The sequence below is a fragment of the Symphalangus syndactylus genome, chromosome 1, assembly GCF_028878055.3.
Source record: "Symphalangus syndactylus isolate Jambi chromosome 1, NHGRI_mSymSyn1-v2.1_pri, whole genome shotgun sequence".
Classification (NCBI taxonomy): Eukaryota; Metazoa; Chordata; class Mammalia; order Primates; family Hylobatidae; genus Symphalangus; species Symphalangus syndactylus.
In genome coordinates, this window is record NC_072423.2 from 84,408,497 (window position 1) to 84,432,564 (window position 24,068).

A 24,068-nucleotide genomic window follows, 5' to 3' on the forward strand; every position below is an offset into this window, starting at 1 on the left:
CATTTATAAGTAGGTTCCTAAGGTTATTTGACTCCTTATTGTTGAGTTGTGGGAGTTTTTTTATGTATTCTAGTTATCTAATACCTATCAAATGTATTATTTGGAAATGTTTTCTTCCACTTTTTAGGTTGTCTTTTCACTGCCTTGATAATGTCCTTTGATGAAGAAATATTTTTAATTTTGATGAAGTTTGATTTATAAATTTTCTGCTGTTGTTGCTTGTAGCTGGGGTAGCATGTTCAGGAATCTATTGCCAGACACAAAGAAGGTCATGAAGATTTACACCTACGTTGTCCTCTAAGAGTTTTATAATTTTACTTTTATATTTAGGGTGTTGATTTGAAGTTAATTTTTGTGTATAATTAGATGTAGTGGTTCTTCTTTATTAATTTTTGTGTGGCTATTCAGTTGTCCAGCAGACTAAATGTATTTTTAATTATTGTTCAAAGTAAAATTTTAATGACATTTTATTGTTTCCTTTTATTTACCAAAATAGGAGCTTCCTGGAATTATTAAAACTGCTAGAGGTCTTGAGTGGAAAAATATCCCCAACTTTTTCCTGGCTATATGAACATTAAACACTTGCAAATGTAAGTACTAAGATATGTTATAAATAGAAATGCCAAAACTTTTTTGTTGCATCTGCTGGATTTGAAAATATTGACACTATGTGGCCTAATAATTTCCAAGTGTCATACAAGTGTACAAACTTGATAGAATATTGTATGAGAGAAAAATTAGGACTAAAAAGATGTGAATTACATTATTCATGTAATATAGAAGACTCAACACAACTAATTTTTTTCTAGTTTAAATGCATAAACAAATCTATAACAATCAAGATATTTAAATAACAAAATCATCTTCTTTGAAGAAAAAATAAGTCAATCAAAAATGATGTAGGCATCATAATTCCCTTACATAAATTTAAAACTACATAACTAGATATGATACATAACATTTATTTACCAAAAATATAATAGTAAATTGATTTATTTTAAAAACTAGACAGAATTTATTAACCTTGAAGACACTGTGTTAAGTAAAATAAGTCCAACACAGAAGGACCAATACTCTATGATATCACTTATATAAGGTATGCAAAATAATCAAATGCATAAACACACAGAGGAGAATGGGGGTTTCCAGGTGCTGGGGCAAGGAGGCAGGAATAAATGGAGAGTTACCATAAAACAGGTATAGCATTTCAGTCATGCCAGAGGATTAAGTTCCAGAGAGGTTCTGTATTTATCTATTTTTTGTTGTTGTTGCCCATATAGGTAAGATTACTGCAATATACACTTAGAATTTTTAAGATGATAGATCTCTCTTGAAAAGAGAATAAAAGGTTGTGATAGTCTTTATTTCTGCCTTAATTTCGTTATTTACCCAGTAGTTACTCAGGAGCAGGTTGCTCAGTTTCCATGTAGTTTTGTGGTTTTGAATGAATTTGTTAATCCTGAGTTCTAATTTGATTGCACTGTTGTCTGAGAGGCTGTTTGTTATGATTTCCATTCTTTTGCATTTGTTTTACTTACAATTATGTGGTTAATTTTAGAATAAGTGTGATGTAGTGCTGAGAAGAATGTATATTCTGTTGATTTGGGGTGGAGAGTTCTGTAGATGTCTATTAGGTCCTCTTGGTCCAGAGCTGAGTTCAAGTCCAGGAAATCTTTGTTAATTTTCTGTCTCATTGATCTGTCTAATATTGACAGTGGGGTGTTAAAGTTTCCCACTATTATTGTGTAGGGATCTAAGATGTTCTTTGAAACCAATGAGAACAAAGACACAACATACCAGAATCTCTGGGACACATTTAAAGTAGTTTGTAGAGGGAAATTTGTAGCACTAAATGCCCATAAGAGAAAGCAGGAAAGATCTAAAATCGACACCCTAACATCACAATTAAAATAATTAGAGAAACATGAGCAAACAAATTCAAAAGCTAGCAGAAGACAAGAAATAACTAAGATCAGAGCAGAACTGAAGGTGATAGAGACATGAAAAACGCTTCAAAAAATCAGTGAATCCAGGAGCTTGTTTTTTGAAAAGATCAACAAAATAGATCGCTCGCTAGCCAGACTAATAAAGAAGAAATGAGAGAAGAATTAAATAGATGTAATAAAAAATGATAAAGGGGTTAGCACCACCGATCCCACAGAAATACAAACTACCATCAGAGAATACTATAAACATCTCTATGCAAATATGCTAGAAAATCTAGAACAAATGGACAAATTCCTGGACACATACACCCTCCCAAAACTAAATCAGGAAGAAGTTGAATCCCTGAATAGGCCAATGGCAAGTTCTGAAATTAAGGCAGTAATTAATAGTCTACCAGCCCAAAAAAACTCCAGGACCTGACGGATTCACAGCCAAATTCTACCAGAGGTACAAAAAGGAGCTGGTACCATTCCTTCTGAAATTATTCCAAACAATAGAAAAAGAGTCTTGTCCCTAACTCATTTTACGAGGCCAACATAATCCTGATAAACCTGGCAGAGACACAACACAAAAGAAAATTTTAGGCCAATATCCCTGATGAACATCAATGTGAAAATCCTCAGTAAATACTGGCAAACCAAATCCAGCAGCACATCAAAAAGCATACCCACCACGATCAAGTCGGCTTCATCCCTGGGATGCAAGCCTGGCTCAACATACACAAATCAATAAACATAATCCAGCACATAAACAGAACCAATGACAAAAACCACTTGATTATCTCAACAGATGCAGAAAAGGCCTTCAACAAAATTCAACAGTCCTTCATGCTAAAGACTCTCAATAAACTAGTTATCAATGGAATTTATCTCAAAATAATAAGAGCTATTTATGACAAACCCACAGCCAATATCATATTGAATGCGCAAAACCTGGAAGCATTACCTTTGAAAGCTGGCACAAGACAAGGATTCCCTCTCTCACCAACCCTATTCAACATAGTATTGGAAGTTCTGGCCAGGGAAATCAGGCAAGAGAAAGAAATAAATTGTATTCACATAGGAAGAGAGGAAGTCAAAATGTCTCTGTTGGCAGATGGCATGATTGTATATTTAGAAAACCCCATCATCTCAGCCCAAAATCTCCTTAAGCTGATAAGCAACTTCAGCAAAGTCTGAGGTGGGTGGATCACAAGGTCAGGAGATCGAGACCACGGTGAAACCCCATCTCTACTAAAAATACAAAAAAATTAGCCGGGTGTAGTGGCAGGCGCCTGTAGTCCCAGCTACTCGGAGAGGCTAAGGCAGGAGAATGACGTGAACCCGGGAGGTGGAACTTGCAGTGAGCCGAGATTGTGCCACTGCACTCCAGCCTGGGTGACAGAGCGAGACTCAGTCTCAAAAAAAAAAAAAAAAATCACAAGCATTTCTATACACCAAAAACAGAGAGCCAAATCATGAGTGAACTCCCATTCACAATTGCTATTAAGAGAATAAAATACCTTGGAATACAACATACAAGGGATGTGAAGGACCTCTTCAAAGAGAACTACAAACCACTGCTCAAGGAAATAAGATACGACACAAACAAATGGAAAAACGTTCCATGCTAATGGATAGGAAGAATCAATATCATGTAAATGGACATACTACCCAAAATAATTTATAGAATCAGTGCTGTCCCCATCAAGCTACCATTGACTTTCTTCACAGAGTTGGAAAAAATGACTTGAAAGTTCATATGGAACCAAAGAAGAGCCCGCATAGCCTAGACAATCCTAAGCAAAATGAACAAAGCTAGAGGCATCATGCTACCTGACTTCCAACTATACTACAAAGCTACAGTAACCAAAACAGCACGGTACTTGTGCAAAAACAGATATATAGACAAGTGAAACAGAACAGAGGCCTCAGAAATAACTCCACACATCTACAACCATCTGATCTTTGACAAAGGGCTAATATCCAGAATTTACAAAGAACTTAAACAAATTTGCAAGAAAAAAAACATCAAAAAGTCAGCAAAGGATATCAACAGACACTTCTCTAAAGAAGACATTTATGCAGCCAACAAACATATGAAAAAATGCTCATCATCACTGCTCATTAGGGAAATGCAAATCAAAACCACAATGAGATAGCCATCTCACGCCAGTTAGAATGGTGATCATTAAAAAGTCAGGAAACAACATGTTGAAGAGGATGTGGAGAAATAGGAATGGTTTTATACTGTTGGTGGAAGTGTAAATTAGCTCAACTGTTGTGGAAGACAGTGTGGTGATTGCTCAAGGATCTAGAATTAGAAATACCATTTGACCCTGCAATCCCATTACTGGCTATGTACCCTAAGGATTAAAAATCATTCTACTATAACGAGACATGCCCATGTGTGTTTACTGCAGCACTATTTACAATAGCAAAAATTTGGAACCAACTGAAATGGCCATCAGTGATAGACTGGATAAAGAAAATGTGGTATATATACACCATGGAATACTATACAGCTATAAAAAAGAATGAGTTCATGTCCTTTGCAGGGACATGAATGAAACTGGAAACCATGATTCTCAGCAAACTATCACAAGACAGAAAACCAAACACCATATGTTCTCACTCATAAGTGGGAGTTGAACAATAAGGACACATGTACACTCGGGGGGATGGTGGCATCACACACCAGAACCTGTCAGGGTCTGGGGGCCTAGGGGAGGGATAGTATTAGGAGAAATACCTAATGTAGATGACAGGTTGATGGGTGCAGCAAACCACCATGGCACATGTATACCTATGTAACAAACCTACACATTCTGCACACGTATTCCAGAAGTTAAAGTATAACAATTAAAAAAAGGTTGTGATAGTCAAAAGTGGTTAATTCTGAATAGAATGGAGGAAATGGAAATGGGAGAAGCTGGTTAAATGAAAATTTAGGTTGTATATAATGATCCATTTTTTAAAATAATAAAGCATATAATATAAAAGTATTGTTTAATTTGAGTGATGGAAATATAGTGTCTAGAATGTAATTGCAGACATAACTTTTGCATCTACAATGCTTGCGGACTAGAAAATTCCATGTAATAAGTTAAAAAAAAAGAAATGCTGTAAGTATTTACTTATGATGTTTCTATATGCTTTGAGGGAAGATCACAGGCTCATCATATAAAAAACATATTTTCCAACCAAATAATTTTAATTAATCACTAGAAATAAGACCACATATATGATAAGTATAATATGGGGGTTACATTTAGTTCTGTTCCCAATATTCATATTAAAATTGACCATTGGAGCCAGAATCCTGTGCTTGCTATCTATTGATTTTTTCAACTCAGGGCCAGCAGTATCAATTCTCATTTTATATAGGAGTAATTGCATTCTTTTTTTATTTAATAGTATTATCTAAGTGAGTTCCTAGGCAATTTCCACATTTTCACTCTTTGGGTAAAATTTTGAGTGGAATCTTGGCTAATGAACGCTGTTTTTCTTTCTTTCCCCAGGGAATCTGATTTTTATTTGGAAAATCTTGTTGTCATGCTTGGGGACTGGGACCTAGAAACAAACATATTCAGTGTGAAGGTCTTCAGAGACTTCAGACAGTTGAAAAACTCTAACATGCTTCGAGCAGGAACCTTGGGTCTGGGCCTGGCCAGATCTCTCTACACGGGTAGGTTATACCAAATATTTTACTTCTTTCTAAGCTTCATGTAAAAATCAAGTATCTTTGAGGATTTACCAATTTAAATCAGACTCAGGATTGAAATGATATCTAATTTGTCTTCTTTTCCAAATAACTCAAGTATCTGCCCACTGATTTCTTATTGTAAATGACAGTGATACAACATAAACAATAGTATCCAGCATCTCTATTGATAGGCTAGACAGCTTGAACATTTATACCAAATAATGAATAGTCATTATGGTTAGTATATTCCACCTTAATATGCATAGTGATATTTTTCTGCCTTAGAACTGAGATGTTTAGAGAGAATGCTACACCAAAAGGAAAGTATCTTATGTCTCCGATGCATATGATTTGATGTTTCAAAAAAGGGCTTTCAGAAATACTTGACACTGATGAAAATGAGCTTTTATTCTTGCATTCCCTGGGGTGAAAAATCCTAGGATGAAAAGATTCCCTGGTAATAATAGTCAATCTCCCTGATGGATGCCAAAAACTCATGCTGAGATTCAGTGCTTGTCTCAAACCAGACCCATGTCTCAACAAGCTTAACACAAATTCCACAATCAGACATTAATGAAATATAGTCTTGAAATCTTCTCAGAAGCTATTTAAGAGTTAATTTGAAACATAACACCTCATCCAAAGAGTGACAATTTTTACAGTGAAATTGACATTGAAATTATTAACATCAGGTATATTTTTATTTATTTTATATTGAGATTCACGGTATTGATAGGCCTATAAAATATTTCTTTTCAAAAACTAATTTTAAACAAACTTTTGTGAAAAATTATAATAGCTCTTAACAGGAAAATTCTAGCTCAAAAAATATTGTAAAAAAAAAAAAGAAAACCCAACAGGAGAAAACTGGGCCTGTTCTAAGGAAACTTTATGTCAATGGCATATACTTGCTGAAATAATAATCGACTCCAGCTGTGCCCTCAGCCATGCTTCAGAGGAGGAGAAATTAATAATGGGTAAAGATATTAAATATTTGCAAATTCTCTTCCTTCCCAGAGCTAATTGCACAAATTCAGAGTAGCCAGTAAATAACTGCTGTTGTTCATGATGTTCTTTTTTGTTGTTAAATTAAGGGTGTCTATGGAACATAAATGTCAGAATGAACAATGCACTGAGTTGCTTTGTGTGTGGCAAACAAACAGGAAATATTTTGATCAAAGTAATTGTTAGCACAATGTTTTAAATCATAAGCTTGCCTACTTATAAGACATACAGTTCTTTTTAGGCACAGTGGCAAGAAACAAAAGATAGAGGAGAGGTGCTACACACAATCAGATAAGTTTCTCAGACTCATATTTGATGTGTTTAATAATGTATCATAACAAAGAAACACTGAAGATTTAAGAGGTAATCTGCAAGACAGCATGTTTTGTTTGTTAAAAAAGTAGCTAGATATTGTGTGTCCCAGTTTTTAAAAAAAATATGCAGTAATATAATTCATTTGCTATTTCTGTATTAACTGTAAAAGCACTCAGTAAGGTGGAATGAATTACTGGAATTAAGAACCCATATTGAAAATCATTCAAAGCATTCTAATAACAAAAACTGAAGGTAACATCCGTTTTGCATTCACTTGGTACCAGGCTCTATAAAAACAAATCATTTATGTGCATTATCTCATTTAATTTGGATAATACAAGAATATAATGCTTGGTAAAAATCACGTAGGTATTAACTGGTAGACTGAAACAAACCAATCACATAAACAAAATCACAAAACAACAAAATAAAACGATGAAGTTTAGATCAATGTCTACATAGTATTTTCGAGTAATTTTGAGTATTAATTGGTAGACTAACATAATCAATCACAGAAACAAAATCATAAAACCATGCAGTTTGGAACAATGTCTTACACAGTCTTTTCGAGTAATTTTACTTCATTGAGACCCAATTTTCTTATTAGACATGAAAATAATTACCATCTACCTATATTTTAGGGTGCTCCTGCAGAATGAGATAACTATTTAAAAATTCCTAGCATAATTTTCAATACATGTTACTTTCTTTTTTTTTTTTTTTTTTGAGACAGAGTCTCGCTCTGTCACCCAGGCTGGAGTGCAGTGGCGCAATCTCAGCTCACCACAAGCTCCGCCTCCTGGGTTCATGCCATTCTGCTGCCTCAGCCTCTCCGAGTACCTGGGACTACAGGCGCCCGCCACCACGCCGGGCTAATTTTTTGTATTTTTAGTAGAGACGGGGTTTCACCATGGTCTCGATCTCCTGACCTCGTGAGCCACCCACCTCGGCCTCCCAAAGTGCTGGGATTACAAGCGTGAGCCACCGCGCCCGGCCACATGTTACTTTCTAAATAAATATTAACAACCTTCCCCACTGCTCTTTCTATACAAGTATAATAAATTAAAGTAATCTAACTTTAACAAATAAAAGTTGTAAGTAATAAGCATTAAAAAATAAAACAACTTTAACAATTTAAAATGAAGAAGTATAAGCTAGAAAGGGAAGGGAGAGTAGGGCTTCTGGAACAAAATAGTAGAGAAGAGTGAGTAAGAGAAGTCACAATGATAGGACAGGACTGGCTTATTTAACAAAAGTAATGAAATGTGATTAAGTAAAGAGGATTCTGACTTTCAGAATTACACTCAGAAGGAAAAATATTGAAGTGTAGGCTTACTTCTGCACAGCTGAAGCAACATTATGTGGTAGAAATTGATAAAGCAAAATCCAGAATACGGAAAGTGTTTCCCGTAGAAATGTTGAAATTCCCAAGGATTATTAATGACAAGTTAGGGCCTGGATAAGTCACCAGTGGAACCTAGGAAAAAGATAACTAGTGGTCACTCTGCTCATTAACTTCTTAAGGCTGCTCTCTCTTATCACTGGAAACACAGACAGAAACACACAAATAAAAATTGTAAGTAATAAATTACATGTGTATGTAAGTGTATATATATTAATCAATATCATATGCTAATCTACGCATATAATACATGTGAATATACATTAATATCCAGTGCATATATATTCCTCCAATATCATGTGCTAACATAGTTGATAAATGCATAATAATATTAAGACATCATAATGAAACAAATACATATGTATTCGCTCAATATAAACTATATCCAATAGTGAATACATAAATTGCTTGTCCAAACAGTTTTAAGACTCTTTTCTTTTCTTTTTGAGACAGAGTCTCACCCTGTCGCCCAGGCTGGAGTGAAGTGGCACGATCTCGGCTCACTGCAATCTCTACCTCCTGGATTCAAGCAATTCTCCGGCCTCAGCCTCCTGAGTAGCTGGGACTACAGATGCCCGCCACCACGCCCGGCTAATTTTTTGTGTTTTTAGTAGAGACGGGGTTTCACCATGTTGGTCAGGATGGTCTAGATCTCCTGACCTCGTGATCTGCCCACCTCCTCCTCCCAAAGTGCTGGGATTACAGGCGTGAGCCACCACACCCGGCCAGTTTTAAGACTCTTAATTGTCTGGTGAGTTTTTATTTCTGAAGTTTATGAAAACATGGGAAGAAAAACAATTAGGTTCTAAAACTTTTAAGGGTTTGTAAGACAAAATAAACTGATTTCAAATGAAATATTTAACAACCTAGCACCTAATAGAAACATCAATGTTATCATCGATTGATTTCTTTCAACTTTTTCAGGTAAAAGATGAAGGCAACAATACAAATGGCTTCAGGAAATCTCACATGGGTGACGGAATTCATTCTTGTGGGAGTCTCAGATGATCCAGAGCTCCAGATTCCCCTCTTCCTGGTCTTCCTGGTGCTCTATTTGCTGACAGTGGCAGGGAACCTGGGCATCATCACCCTCACCAGTGTTGACTCTCAACTTCAAACCCCCATGTACTTTTTCCTCCGACACTTGGCTGTTATTAATCTTTGCAATTCTACTGTCATTGCCCCTAAAATGTTGGTTAACTTTCTGGTTACCAAGAAAACCATATCATACTATGGATGTGCAGCCCAACTGGGTGGATTCTTGGTTTTCATTGTGGCTGAGATTTTCATGCTGGCCGCAATGGCCTATGACCGCTATGTGGCTATTTGCAACCCTCTGCTCTATGCCGTAGTGGTGTCTCCAAAGGTGTGTCATTTGCTGGTGTCCCTCACATACCTTCAGAGTCTTATCACAGCACTGACTGTCTCTTCCTGTGTGTTCTCTGTGTCATACTGTTCTTCCAACATCATCAACCATTTTTACTGTGACGATGTCCCTTTGCTAGCATTGTCCTGTTCTGATACCTACATTCCAGAAACAGCAGTGTTTATCTTTTCAGGGACCAACTTGTTTTTTTCCATGATCGTTGTTCTGATATCCTACTTCAACATCGTTATTACCATTTTGAAGATACGTTCCTCAGAAGGACGACAAAAAGCCTTTTCCACCTGTGCTTCTCACATGACAGCTGTGGTTGTGTTCTATGGGACTCTCCTTTTCATGTATTTGCAACCAAGGAGTAATCACTCATTAGATACTGACAAAACGGCCTCGGTCTTCTACACCCTGGTGATACCAATGCTGAACCCTCTAATTTACAGCCTAAGGAACAAGAACGTGAAGGATGCACTAAAGAGGTTCCTAGATAACCCATGCCGATCACTCAAACTAATGTAAATGTAAAGCTAAAACTATCTTCCTTTAGTGCTTTTCGTTTTTTCCTGAAAACTGCTGTTTTTTTTAAAAAAAAGTGGCAAGAAATTGGTAGAAATTCCATTCAATTCAGTGGGAAATGTTTAATTGTTCTTATGTCAACCTCACATACCCAAACAAGAAAACAATGTCTATAATTAATAAAAAATAACTTGAAAATAATCAAGTTTATAGATAACTTATAAATAAAATGTAAGCTGCTAAAGGGTTTTTAAAATAATTTACAAACAAGGAAGAGAATGCCTGATAGTGCTTGTGGAGGTATGTGGCATCATTTCTTGGAAGGTGGTCAAAACTCAGATTATCCTCCTTGCAAGAGACATCTTTTGTTCAGCTACTAAAAATTGTATTTTTAGTTTTGTAGCATTTTATCCATCAAGTTCAACTTTTTTGGAACCATTTTTATCTTGTATTTAAAAATAAATTTTTATCACAGAAAAACTGCACGTGGAAATAAGACTTAAGGGAAAACAGGCTAACAAATTTTTAAAGGAGATTTTCCTTTTTCATTGCTCTTAGTTGGTGTGTGCACCCAAAGCTAAATGTTGATGTTCTCTCAAATAAGACACACAATTTTTTTCCATCTCATCATAAAACATTTGTATAAAGTTAATTGCCTTTGTTATGAAACTATAATACCAAACATCACTACTTTTAGCATTTTCATTCAGTGTAATTTGAAATGAAATTTTATTAGACAAAATTTTTTAAAAAGAATATTTTCTTTAAGATGTCAGCAGTTCTTAAGAGCCCTCCTATTTTTTTTTTTTTAAAGTTAATAGTTACTATGAACTACATCTCTTTGCATGTAAAAGGCTACTAATGCATGATGGAGTGAGGGAGAGTGGCACTTATATGTGAAATAAAGGTAGTGTCTGGAAATAAAGTAAAGTTATAATATTTTCAGGAAGGTTAGAAGCATACCCAATCCGGGGACTGTGTGACTCAAATCAATATTTCAACTTCTAACTTCAGCCTTAAAGGAGCAGAGTCACTGAAGGCAAGAAAAATCACACTATATGAGGAATATTTCTGGTCTCAAGGGCAACATTAATAATAGTTCAATGGCATTTGCCTTTATGTTACTTATTTGTTTATTTGTGTATATTTTTCTACTTTCTGATGTGTGTATTTGGCTTCATCAACTGATACAATTGTAATCACAGAACTGTACTTCCCATTAGAAACAATTCTTTTGGGTCTGGCTAGATGAGTAGCATTGGAGTAACAGGGCTAAACTCACACTTGCATTTATACCAATGTTATGCATATTACTAAATTAGTTAAGGTCAATAAGAAGTACTCCAGTGTTTTCTACCTTTTAATTTGGCTTACACATGTGTATTTTGTAAAAATAATGATGTTGTCTCTTGTATTCATTTTCTACTGCTACTATAAGAAATCACTACAAACATAGTAGCTTGGAACAACCCGAATTTATTATCCCACAGTTCTGGGGGTCAGAAGGTCAAAGTGGGTCTCACGAGGTTAAAATCAAGGTGTTGGCAGTCTGTATTCCTACTGGAACCTCTGGGTACAATCTGTTTTCTTGTTTTTTCCATGTTCTAGAGGTTGCCTACAGCACTTGGCTTATGTTCCCCTTTCAGCCAGCAATCTCATCACTCTGACCTCTGCTTCCACTGCTGGGTCTCCTCTGCCTTTCACCCTCTTCTTCCCTCTCTCCCCTATGATTGTCTTGGACTCACACAGATAATCCATGAAAGCCTCCTCATCTCATGGTTCTTAATCACATCAGCAAATTCCCTTTTCCATGGAATGTGCCATGTTCAGATAGATTCCTGTACCTGCCTTATTCATTAGTGCTCAATGGTACAGTCTTAAAAAAGTTGACATGCTGTATATCCTCTCTACATTATTTACTATAAAATTTATGTAAACAAGCTATACACATGGCCTTCTTTGAATAAAAGATAAAAATCAGTTGGTTTTAAGGTTGCAAAAGTGTATACACATATACACATACACACTCACATAACACTTGTGGCACTTTTATTCATATGTGATGAATTAACTCAATCAACCAAGCAGACAAGTTTTCAAAGAAGCAAGACAGAAAAAGCAAATTGTCAGCTCTGGTCTATATGTTAATCACCCCACAGGGCATGTCAACCTAAATAACAGAGAGAGGCTCCCTAAAAGAGAGTAATATTTATTCGAGATTACAGCATTGCAATGAGAAGGCAAGTGCCATAGTAAATTATGTGCATATTCAGACAGAAAAAGGAAGACAAAGGGTTTTATAGAGAAAAACAATGAGGAGGATTACATACTTTTTGAGATAATTATCTTTGGCTTCAAAAATCAGTAATAAGAGTGATACTAGTCTGAGATTGGACAGGCAGTTGCTGGACAGATGTCCTTGGAGAAGTATATATGTTTTTACAGTTGTGATGGCCTTTGTGCAAGGTTGTGATTTTTACCATCATTTGTGATATTTTTGTTATCAGGCATACAAACCTGAGAACCTTCTCTTCATGCCTTCTAAGGCTTTATTTGTCAGTTTGTGTGTATGTGTGTTTGTTGTTTTTTAATTTTGTAAACAGAAGTAACTCCATTTTGATTCTGACAGCTTTCACATTTCCCCCTTTGATCAAAATATTTTTCCAAATGCACCACTAATAAGTCATACTGTCATTAAGTTTTGATGTTTCTTGGTGCCAAAATAAAAATAGACTTGTTCTGTGTTCCTGATCCCATCTCACATTGGAGAGAGTGCTTACTGACTGTGAGTTAATGACAAAACCCCATTAGCCATATTTGAGCAACATGAGAGGTTTGAAGGAAGAGACTCACAGGCTAAGTCTACCTGGAATTCATTATTAAGTTCAGTTCTGTCTGTTTCATAATCTTTTTGCCATCATCTCAAAGTGCTGAGTAAGCATTGTTTTGTTAGAAATTGTATTTCTGGAAAAATTTAATGAGTAACGCACACAAAGTTTAAAAGTGGAAAATACAAAGTAAAATTAACAGTAGTATGAAAGTCCCAATTTGTATAATAGTTTTGACCCTAGGCTTAAAGACAACCAATTGAATAAATCAAATGCCATTTATGCTGCCAAATGAAAAAGGTAGTCCTGAGAATAGTGAGCCCCATTATAGAGTTTTATTCTGACATCGTGGGAAAAGCTGCCTACAGCATTAAGACATCAACTTTTTGTCATGGTTTGTAGTTTGACTATCTCTGATTACAATATCAGGTGGTTTGGTAAACATTTTCTGTGGCCCATATATGAGGCAGGAGGCTTGTTCCTTAAAATTTATCTAGTTTCAGCTTATAGGGCTTTTGGAACAAAAAAGTTTCTGTTTTTAGTAATTCTATAGAAAAAAATTGTATTGGGAGAATCTAGAAGACTTGAAAATTTAGTGTAGTCTATAGGTAAATAACAAGAACTTAAAAACAACGCAAAGTGCTATAACTGAATAATGGATATATTATACCTTTGCTTTAGAAATATGACTTTTTCTCTGCCTTGATCACTTAAAAATCTCAGATTTAAAAAATTCTTAAGCTAGAAAGCCAAACCAAGGCAGAGGATTTTGTTTACACACTTAACAATCTTAAGGTTCCTAGGCCTGTCAGGAAGTGATAATTTTTACTTAATTCTCTGTAAGGCTAGGAACTGTTGAAATCTGGCATTTTATGCAAATTTTCAAATATGACATATTTTCAGTCAAATCCATGGTAATATGACCTTTATTTCTAATTGTGTCCTCCAGTAAAGATAAATCAGATTTTTATTGAAATTATGTTGTTATATAGGTTGTAATAAAAAAATTAAGAATACTTATGAATAGTTTTTGAATTTTCAAGGAATTAAATAGGGAGAGAAATCAAACGCTTTCAATTTTTTCGCAAAATTTTCCCTTACCAAATTTGTGTAAATTATAGCTTATGAGTGAAATTTTTCTTAAATCTTGAAAACAAACTATTTAAGTAAAGAATCAATGTTTTAAACAATGTTTTAAATAAAATAATAAAAACACTATTTTCATCTGTTATTTTTATATTGCTTGATCTTGATTAGCAGTTTTATGAACCCATAAGTTTTATGAACCATAAGTTTTATGAACTCATAAGTTTTATGGACCTTTAAGTTTTTTAAATCAGAGTTCTAGACATTTTTATTTATTTCATTGCCTTTAAGGTTGTCATAAATCTGCTCAGGAATACTTGTTAGAGTCTTTTCCATGAAAGGCAATTTTGGATTATAGTTAATTGTAAATACTTTTAGAGAAGAATTTAAAACAATAATTGTGAATGAAAAAAGTTAGAATAGTCATGGATAAAAATCTGACGAAAGTTTTCAGTTGACAAGTAAATTTATTTATTATTATTACCTATTACATTTTAAAACATCAATCAGAATTACGACTGGCCAAATCACATCAGGGCTATCAGACTTTTATAAATGTGACACAACAGGCCGGGCACAGTGGCTCACGCCTGTAATCCCAGCACTTTGGGAGGCTGAGGCAGGTGGATCACGAGGTCAGGAGATCAAGACCATCCTGGCTAACACGGTGAAACCCCATCTCTACTAAAAATACAAAAAATTAGCTGGGCGTGGTGGCGGGCACCTGTAGTCCCAGCTACTCGGGAGGCTGAGGCAGGAGAATGGTGTGAACCCTGGAGGCGGAGCTTGCAGTGAGCCCAGATGGCGCTGCTGCGCTCTAGCCTGGGCGACAGAGCGAGACTCCATCTCAAAAAAAAAAAAAAAAAAAGTGGCACAACTGAAAATCATAAAATGCTCACATCAATAATACATTCATACAAATATAACTTTAAAGAAGATTAAGCTTATCAACCAAAATTAGGACTGATAACATATTAGATTTTTATAAGTTTATGTAGATTTTGAAACAAGTATATAGATAACATGCCCCTGAATGTAACTGAAAGACGATTTAGCATCACTTAGTATTTGACAATGTTTTCCCCTTATACTTCACTAAATAAGACTAATCATTTAGCAAGACATATGTTCTTGACATATGGGCCCAACTGGAAAATTTCAAAGTTAATTATAGATCAGAAAATCTTCATTTTAGAGCCAAGAGATCCATTTGCATGTGTGGAGAAGCAGTGGCACCAGCGCAGTGGTGCGAGACACTCTCACCCCCTCAGGAGACTTAGGGACGCACTGCCTCTGTCACCTGCTCAGCTCCCTGTCCAGGCGAGGAGGCCATCTTGTGGGGTTGAGTGTCTTGAGCTGAGGGTAGCAACTATGACTGAGTTGCTATTGGTGATAACAAAAGCCTCAGCAGGTGGGGAAGATGAAAGGTAGCTGGATGGAGCTGGCAGATGGGACACCACACAATATTAAACAGTTGAAGAGACTGAATCAGGTTATCTTTTCAGTCAGCTACAATGGTAAGTTCTACAAGGATGTGATGGAGGTGGTAAACGATCAAAACTTGCCTGTTCCAGTGATGTTCCTGTAGGTGCAGTGTACTCTAGGGTGGCTCATTCACAGAATCAGAAAAGACTTTACATCATCACACTTGGATATCTGACACCTTACCAAAGGCTAGGAATAGGAACTACAATGTTAAATCATATCTTAAACATGTGAAAAAGATGGCGCTTTTGACATCTATCTGCATGTCCAGATCAGCAATGAGTTGGCAATTGACTTCTACAGGAAGTTTGGCTTTGAGATTATGGAACCTAAGAACTACTATAAAACCATAAAGCCTGCAGATGCTCATGTCCTGCAGAAAAACCTCAAATTGTCTTCTGGTCAGAATGCAGATGTGGAAAAGACAGACAACTGAACAAATTACCTTCTCAAAAGGAGAAAGAAGGAAAACTGAAGGCAATAATAACCTGAAAATCACGTGCAGTGAGATATAGCAAAAATTAAACTTCTGAAATATGAATCTAAAATATTTTAAGAGGAAAAATATACCTATAGAAGTAACATTATCATTTTAAATAAAAAAATACAGCACTTCCAATCAGAAATAAGGAAAGTTAATTGGATCTCAGAAAGAAATTTGGCAGAAATCATTTGCAGTTTAGAAGATGACTGTTACAGAAACAGATTTCAAAATTAAAAATCAAAACTTTTTGCAATTTTATTAAAAGCAAACCAACATTTCAATAAAACCATATTGTTTTACCATAAGGGACAAAGATTTAGTTTTGTATTAGCTTATTTTAATACTAAATAACTTAGAAATATGCTTATACATTTAGTTATAGAGAACTTGATTACAGACAAAATTTCTTTTATAAATTCCTCTTTAAAATTGTTTTCATGATTTATTCAGACCATTGTTGACATGATTAGAAGTTTAATTTTGTCCTATGTTTGCTCTTTTTAAAATAAGCATTTTACTTTAGCACAAAAATTATCACACAAGATTTTTTTCTACAAAATTTTTTAACTTTCTTTGCCAAAAATACATTTTCATACCCATAACTTTTGTCACATTTCTCTCATCTATTTACTAGTTTTTTTATCTTGTTTTAATTTTCTTCCTAAATCTATTTGTGGAAATAATCTTTAAACAACCTCTGAATTATACAATATTATTTTTAAAAGAACATTTTTTAGGTTTGTAAATAGTTTTTTATCAAAAAATCTTGTTTTTAATACATTTTCTATGCAGAATTATATTGATTTTGATTGTTGTTATTTTATTTTTTTATTTTATTTTATTTTTTTTGAGACAGAGTCTCACTCTGTTGCCCAGACTGGAGTGCAGTGATGCGATCTTGGCTCGCAGCAGCCTCTGCCTACCAAGTTCAAGTGATTCTCCTGTCTCAGCCTCCTGAGTAGCTGGGATCACAGGCATGAGCCACCACGCCCAGCTAATTTTTGTATTTTTAGTAACACTGGGGTTTTTCCATGTTGGCCAGGCTGGCCTCTAACTCCTGACCTCAGGGGTTGGCCTCCCAAAGTGTTCGGATTACAGGCGTGAGTCACTGTTTCTGGCCCAGAATTATATACACATTAATTAGAATTTTAGCTCTTAGTAACCTAATTTCTACCAAGCAGTGTTAAACTATCTGTCATTTATCAGTATTTTATGCAATGGAAGCCATTTTATATATTTCAAAACATGTTTTCCTATAACATAATTTTTGTATGTACTGATAGACTCTAGTATACTTACTATTTCTATATAATTTAAGAAACCATGAACAAATGTATTTTGTTCAACAGTTTGATTTTTTAAAATTTGCAAATGACCCAGTTATTTCGTGAATATTTATTACTTAATTTAATATAACATAACTTTACAATTTTAAATTACATGAAAAGTTTACTTGTAAACATTTATCTCATTTACATAAATTTTATTTAACTTTAACAGTTTACCTGTGTTATCTATGAGAATTGACAGATTAAACAAAACTAGAATATTTTCAAATTATTTTCCTATCAATTATTATTATAGCCTGTGACTCTCAGGTGTTCACTTAAGAACTTTAATTATATGAGTATTTTATCAATAATTGGAGGGAGCAAAGATAGCCGAATAGGAACAGCTCCGGTCTACAACTCCCAGCGTGAGCGACAAAGATGCAGAAGATGGGTGATTTCTGCATTTCCATCTGAGGTACCAGGTTCATCTCACTAGGGAGTGCCAGACAGTGGGCGCAGGACAGTGGGTGCAGCACACCATGCAAAAGCCAAAGCAGGGTGAGGCATTGCCTCACTCGGGAAGTCCAAGAGGTTAGGAAGTTCCCTTTCCTAGTGAAAGAAAGGGGTGACAGATGGCACCTGGAAAATCAGGTCACTCCCACCCTAATACTGCACTTTTCCAACAGGCTTAAAAAACAGCACACCAGGAGATTATATTCTGCACCTGGCTTGGAGGGTCCTACGCCCACGGAGTCTCGCTGATTGCTAGCACAGCAGTCCGAGATCAAATTGCAAGGCGGCAGCGAGGCTAGGGGAGGGGCGCCCGCCATTGCTCAGGCTTGCCTAGGTAAACAAAGCAGCTGGGAAGCTCGAAATGGGTGGAGCCCACCACAGCTCAAAGAGGCCTGCCTGCCTCTGTAGGTTCCATCTCTGGGGGCAGGGCACAGACAAACAAAAAGACAGCAGTAACCTCTGTAGACTTAAATGTCCCTGTCTAACAGCTTTGAAGAGAGTAGTGGTTCTCCCAGCATGCAGCTGGAGATCTGAGAACGGGCAGGCTGCCTCCTCAAGTGGGTCCCTGACCCCTGAGCAGCCTAACTGGGAGGCACCCCCAAGTAGGGGCAGACTGACACCTCACACAGCCGGGTACTCCTCTGAGACAAAACTTCCAGAGGAACGATCAGGCAGCAGCATTCGCGGTTCACGAAAATCTGCTGTTCTGCAGCCTCCGCTGCTGAGACTCAGGCAAACAGGGTCTGGAGTGGAACTCTGGCAAACTCCAACAGACCTGCAGCTGAGGGTCCTGTCTGGTACAAGGAAAACTAACAAACACAAAGGACATCCACATCAAAAACCCATCTGTACATCACCATCATCAAAGACCAAAAGTAGATAAAACCACAAAAATGGGGAAAAAACAGAGCAGAAAAACTGGAAATTCTAAAAAGCAGAGCGCCTCTCCTCCTCCAAAGGAACGCAGTTCCTGACCAGCAATGGGACACAGCTGGATGGAGAAAGACTTTGACGAGTTGAGAGAAGAAGGCTTCAGACAATCAAACTACTCCAAGCTACAGGAGGAAATTCAAACCAAAGGCAAAGAAGTTAAAAACTTTGAAAAAAATTTAGACAAATGTATAACTAGAATAACCAATACAGAGAAGTGCTTAAAGGAGCTGATGGAGCTGAAAATCAAGGCTCGAGAACTACATGAAGAATGCAGAAGCCTCAAGAGCCGATGTAATCAACTGGAAGAAAGGGTATCCGTGATGGAAGATGAAATGAATGAAATGAAGCGAGAAGGGAAGTTTAGAGAAAAAAGAATAAGAAGAAACGAACAAAGCCTCCAAGAAATATGGGACTACGTGAAAAGACTAAATCTACATCTGATTGGTGTACCTGAAAGTGATGGGGAGAATGGAACCAAGTTGGAAAACACTCCGCAGGGTATTATCCAGGAGAACTTCCCCAATCTAGCAAGGCAGGCCAACATTCAGATTCAGGAAATACAGAGAACGCCACAAAGATACTCCTTGAGAAGAGCAACTCCAAGACACATAATTGTCAGATTCACCAAAGTTGAAATGAAGGAAAAAATGTTAAGAGCAGCCAGAGAGAAAGGTCGGCTTACCCACAAAGGGAAGCCCATCAGACTAATAGCAGATCTCTCAGCAGAAACTCTACAAGTCAGAAGAGAGTGGGGGCCAATATTCAACATTCTTAAAGAAAAGAATTTTCAACCCAGAATTTCATATCCAGCCAAACTAAGTTTCATAAGTGAAGGAGAAATAAAATCCTTTACAGACAAGCAAATGCTGAGAGATTTTGTCACCACCAGGCCTGCCCTAAAAGAGCTCCTGAAGGAATCACTAAACATGGAAAGGAACAACCAGTACCAGCCACTGCAAAAGAATGTCAAATTGTAAAGATCATCAAGGCTAGGAAGAAACTGCATCAACTAATGTGCAAAATAACCAGCTAACATAAAAATGACAGAATCAAATTCACACATAACAATATTAACTTTAAGTGTAAATGGACTAAATGCTCCAATCAAAAGACACAGATTGGCAAATTGGATAAAGAGTCAAGACCCATCAGTGTGCTGTATTCAGGAAACCCATCTCATGTGCAGAGACACACATAGGCTCAAAATAAAAGGATGGAGATAGATCTACCAAGCAAAAGGAAAACAAAAAAAAGGCAAGGGTTGCAATCCTAGTCTCTGATTAAACAGACTTTAAACCAACAAAGATCAAAAGAGACAAAGAAGGCCATTACATCATGGTAAAGGGATCAATTCAACGAGAAGAGCTAACTATCCTAAATATATATGCACCCAACACAGGAGCACCCAGATTCATAAAGCAAGTCCTGAGTGACCTATAAAGAGACTTAAACTCCCACACAATAATAATGGGAGACTTTAACACCCCACTGTCAACATTAGACAGATCAACGAGACAGCAAGTTAACAAGGATACCCAGGAACTGAACTCAGCTCTGCACCAAGCGGACCAAATAGACATCTACAGAACTCTCCACCCCAAATCAACAGAATGTACATTTTTTTCAACACCACACCACACCTATTCCAAAATTGACCACATAGTTGGAAGTAAAGCTCTCCTCAACAAATGTAAAAGAACAGAAATTATAACAAACTGTCTCTCAGACCACAGTGCAATCAAACTAGAACTCAGGATTAAGAAACTCACTCAAAACCACTCAACTACATGGAAACTGAACAACCTGCTCCTGAATGTCTACTGGGTACATAACAAAATGAAGGCAGAAATAAAGATGTTCTTTGAAACCAACAAGAACAAAGATACAACATACCAGAATCTCTTGGACACATCCAAAGCAGTGTGTAGAGGGAAATTTATAGCACTAAATACCCACAAGAGAAAGCAGGAAAGATCCAAAATTGACACCCTAACATCACGATTAAAAGAACTAGAAAAGCAAGAGCAAACACGTTCAAAAGCTAGGAGAAGGCAAGAAATAACTAAAATCAGAGCAGAACTGAAGGAAATAGAGACACAAAAAACCCTTCAAAAGATTAATGAATCCAGGAGCTGGTTTTTTGAAAAGATCAACAAAATTGATAGACCACTAGCAAGACTAATAAAGAAGAAAAGAGAGAAGAATCAAATAGACGCAATAAAAAATGATAAAGGGGATATCACCACCAATCCCACAGAAATACAAACTACCATCAGAGAATACTACAAACACCTCTATGCAAATAAACTAGAAAATCTAGAAGAAATGGATAAATTACTCGACACATACACCCGCCCAAGACTAAACCAGGAAGAATTTGAATCTCTGAATAGACCAGTAACAGGCTCTGAAATTATGGCAATAAATTTATAATAAATAAAATTATTTTCCCTACCTAAAGCTTCCAATTTAAAATATTAGGATCTTCACTATATTGTCTTTAAATTTCTTTTCAATGTTAGTTATGACTCAATTTCGTAAGAAAATATGTGTGAAACATTTTCATGGTCAAAAATTTCAGTCTTTTTCTAAATGTCAGTGTCTATAGGAAGTTGATAGCCCCATGAGGGACACTGATGGTGACTGAAAGGAAGTTTTAAAATAAACGTTAAGCCTTCTTTTGAGTATTTATTTTGAATATAAAAGGAGCAAATTACAAAAAGATCTAAAATCAGCTGTACTGTTAACTGTGTGGTTAATCCATGAATGTATTATGGTATAGCCAGATAACTGGCAAAGATTGGGAGGCAGGGGTCTTGGCCCCCAAAGATGATGGCGTGATACCCTTTAAAGTGCAGAAATCTCAGGCCTCTTCTGAAGTCTCCTCATGAACACTATGGAGAGAGAGAAAGTGGAATCACTCAGGTCCGAGACTCAGAGAATAAATATCCAATGTCTTGCTTAAATAGGGCAGTTAGGAGATTTCATAGGTTTATCTGATGCTGTAAATAAATAAATTATATTATTATTTTGTATGTATTTTTTAAACACAAATGCTTGTATAAGTAATATGTATAATATATAATGTATTTTATTATTTCCTATGTGTATGTGTTCATATACTATGTATACATACAAATATAAAAGATAAAATTTTAAATGTAACTACAATCAGCTAATTGTCTGACATATGCTTTCATGTCATTCATATAATAAATATATATCACCACTATGGTTTTATAAATTCAGTTTTCATTGTAAAGGTTAGTTACATATACTTTTAATTTAAATATATTATATCTTTATAAGAATCAATATGCCTTTATCAGAACAAAAAATAGAGCTCTCTCTCCTGCTGCATTCTATATTTAGTTAAGAGCATGTGGCCAGGCGCGGTGGCTCACGCCTGTAATCCCAGTACTTTGAGAGGCCGAGACAGGCGGATCACGAGGTCAGGAGATCGAGACCATCTTGGCTAACACAGTGAAACCCCGTTTCTACTAAAAATACAAAAAATTAGCAGGGCGTGTTGACGCACGCCTATAGTCCCAGCTACTCAGGAGGCTGAGGCAGGAGAATGGTGTGAACCCGGGAGACAGAGCTTGCAGTGAGCAGAGATCACGCCACTGCACTCCAGCCTGGGGCACACAGTGAGACTCCATCTCAAAAAAAAAAAAAAAAAAAAAAGAGCATGTATATTTTTAGAAATAGAAATAAAAACAATGATAAAACAAAGATTATTCATGTCAATTCAATTAATTCACTTTGGTTAATATATTTCAATTGCTACAAAAAATAGGTGGTTAGCATTAGTCTGACATATGATTAAAATGTGTTGCTGTGACTTACTGACTATGATAATTTGAGAAATTTGTCTCCTCTCAGTTTTGGTGTAATTACACCTACATCACAAGTTTTTTTTAAAAAAAAGAAAATAGGAAATAATGCAAGGAAAATGCCAAGTGTTGCTTTAGGTGTAGCATAGGTACTCAAATTATATAGATATAATGAGAAAGGTATACAGTTAACAAGATAGATAAGCAATAAATTAATAGACAATTGTTATGTGAATTTATTTTTAGGAGGGGGTAGGGTGTAGGTAAGTATAAATCATGCAGAAAGTCTTTTAGCCAACCAATTACATTTCCCCAATTTCTTTCTTTCTTTCTTTTTTTTTCTTTAGACGGAGTCTCCCTCTGTTGCCCAGGCTGGAGTGCAGTGGCGCGATCTCAGCTCACTGCAACCTCTGCCTCTCAGGTTCAAGTGATTCTCCTGCCTCAGCCTCCTGAGTAGCTGGGATTACAGGTGCATGCCACCATGCCTGGCTAATTTTTTGTATTTTTAGTAGAGACAGGGTTTCACTGTGTTAGCCAGGATGGTCTCGATCTCCTGACCTCGTGATCCGTCCACCTCGCCCTCCCAAAATGCTGGGATTACAGGCGTGACCCACCTCACCCAGCCCCCAATTTCAAATATCTTGTTCCTTTTATCTAAAATGACAATTACCTGGAAGAGTAAATGGGTGTTCACAATTTTATTTACTAATTATTAGCCTGTAAATGTTTACTACTTCTCATAAGCATCTTTGAAACTAGTTTCCAAAATATAGGAGTGCTTTCAATAAATAATGTTAAATCTGACATTCAAAATTGAGAATAATGTCAATCCACCACATCTGACCTGTCCAATGTAGTAGCCAGTAACTACATGTGAATATTTAAATAGAAACTGATTGAACTAAAATTAAAATTTCAGATATTTGAGCTAGTCCCAATTCAAGTAATCAACAGACATATGTAACAAGTGGCCACTGTCTTAAACAGCACAAATTATAGAATGTTTCTGTCACTGTAGAAAATTATATTAGTTAGAGCTCTCTTCTAACACTATGTATCACATTTTTAGAGTGCCAATTAAATAACTCTTCCTCCAGTAAAGATTATCCTTTTTAAATAGTTTTAATTATAAGCATAATTAAGAAAATTAAGATTCCAAGTGAAATTTTGAAATTCACTTACTTACTAATTTAGGGGATGCCACTCTCCTGAAAATTTGAGATAATTTTGTAAACAGAATTGAATGATAGGTTGAGGTGTTAGATTAAATGACCTGTAATAGTCTTACCATACAAATGATTCTCTCAGGTTTAAAATTTAAACGAGAAAATTCAAAGTGGAATGTATTTTTGCAAAATAAACTTAACTTACCATAAGAAATGTTT

The 24,068-nt window shown here is 36.0% G+C and overlaps 1 protein-coding gene and 1 pseudogene across 1 annotated transcript; both read left to right on the forward strand.

Annotated features, from left to right (window-relative positions):
* Window positions 1–5,591: 5,591 nt before the first annotated feature.
* Window positions 5,592–12,162, forward strand: LOC129489945 (olfactory receptor 8J2). Its single transcript, XM_055293215.2, has 2 exons — window positions 5,592–5,613; window positions 9,278–12,162. Exon 2 carries the CDS (start codon window positions 9,285–9,287, stop codon window positions 10,248–10,250), a length of 966 nt encoding a protein of 321 aa, XP_055149190.1. The 5' UTR covers window positions 5,592–5,613; window positions 9,278–9,284; the 3' UTR covers window positions 10,251–12,162.
* A 3,419-nt stretch (window positions 12,163–15,581) lies between these two features.
* LOC129489951 (N-alpha-acetyltransferase 50-like) lies at window positions 15,582–16,082 on the forward strand (annotated as a pseudogene).
* Window positions 16,083–24,068: the final 7,986 nt, after the last annotated feature.

Excerpts from the sequence above, each read along its gene's own strand:
- LOC129489945 (XM_055293215.2), top strand. The coding sequence starts at position 9,285 with ATGAAGGCAACAATACAAATGGCTTCAGGAAATCTCACATGGGTGACG.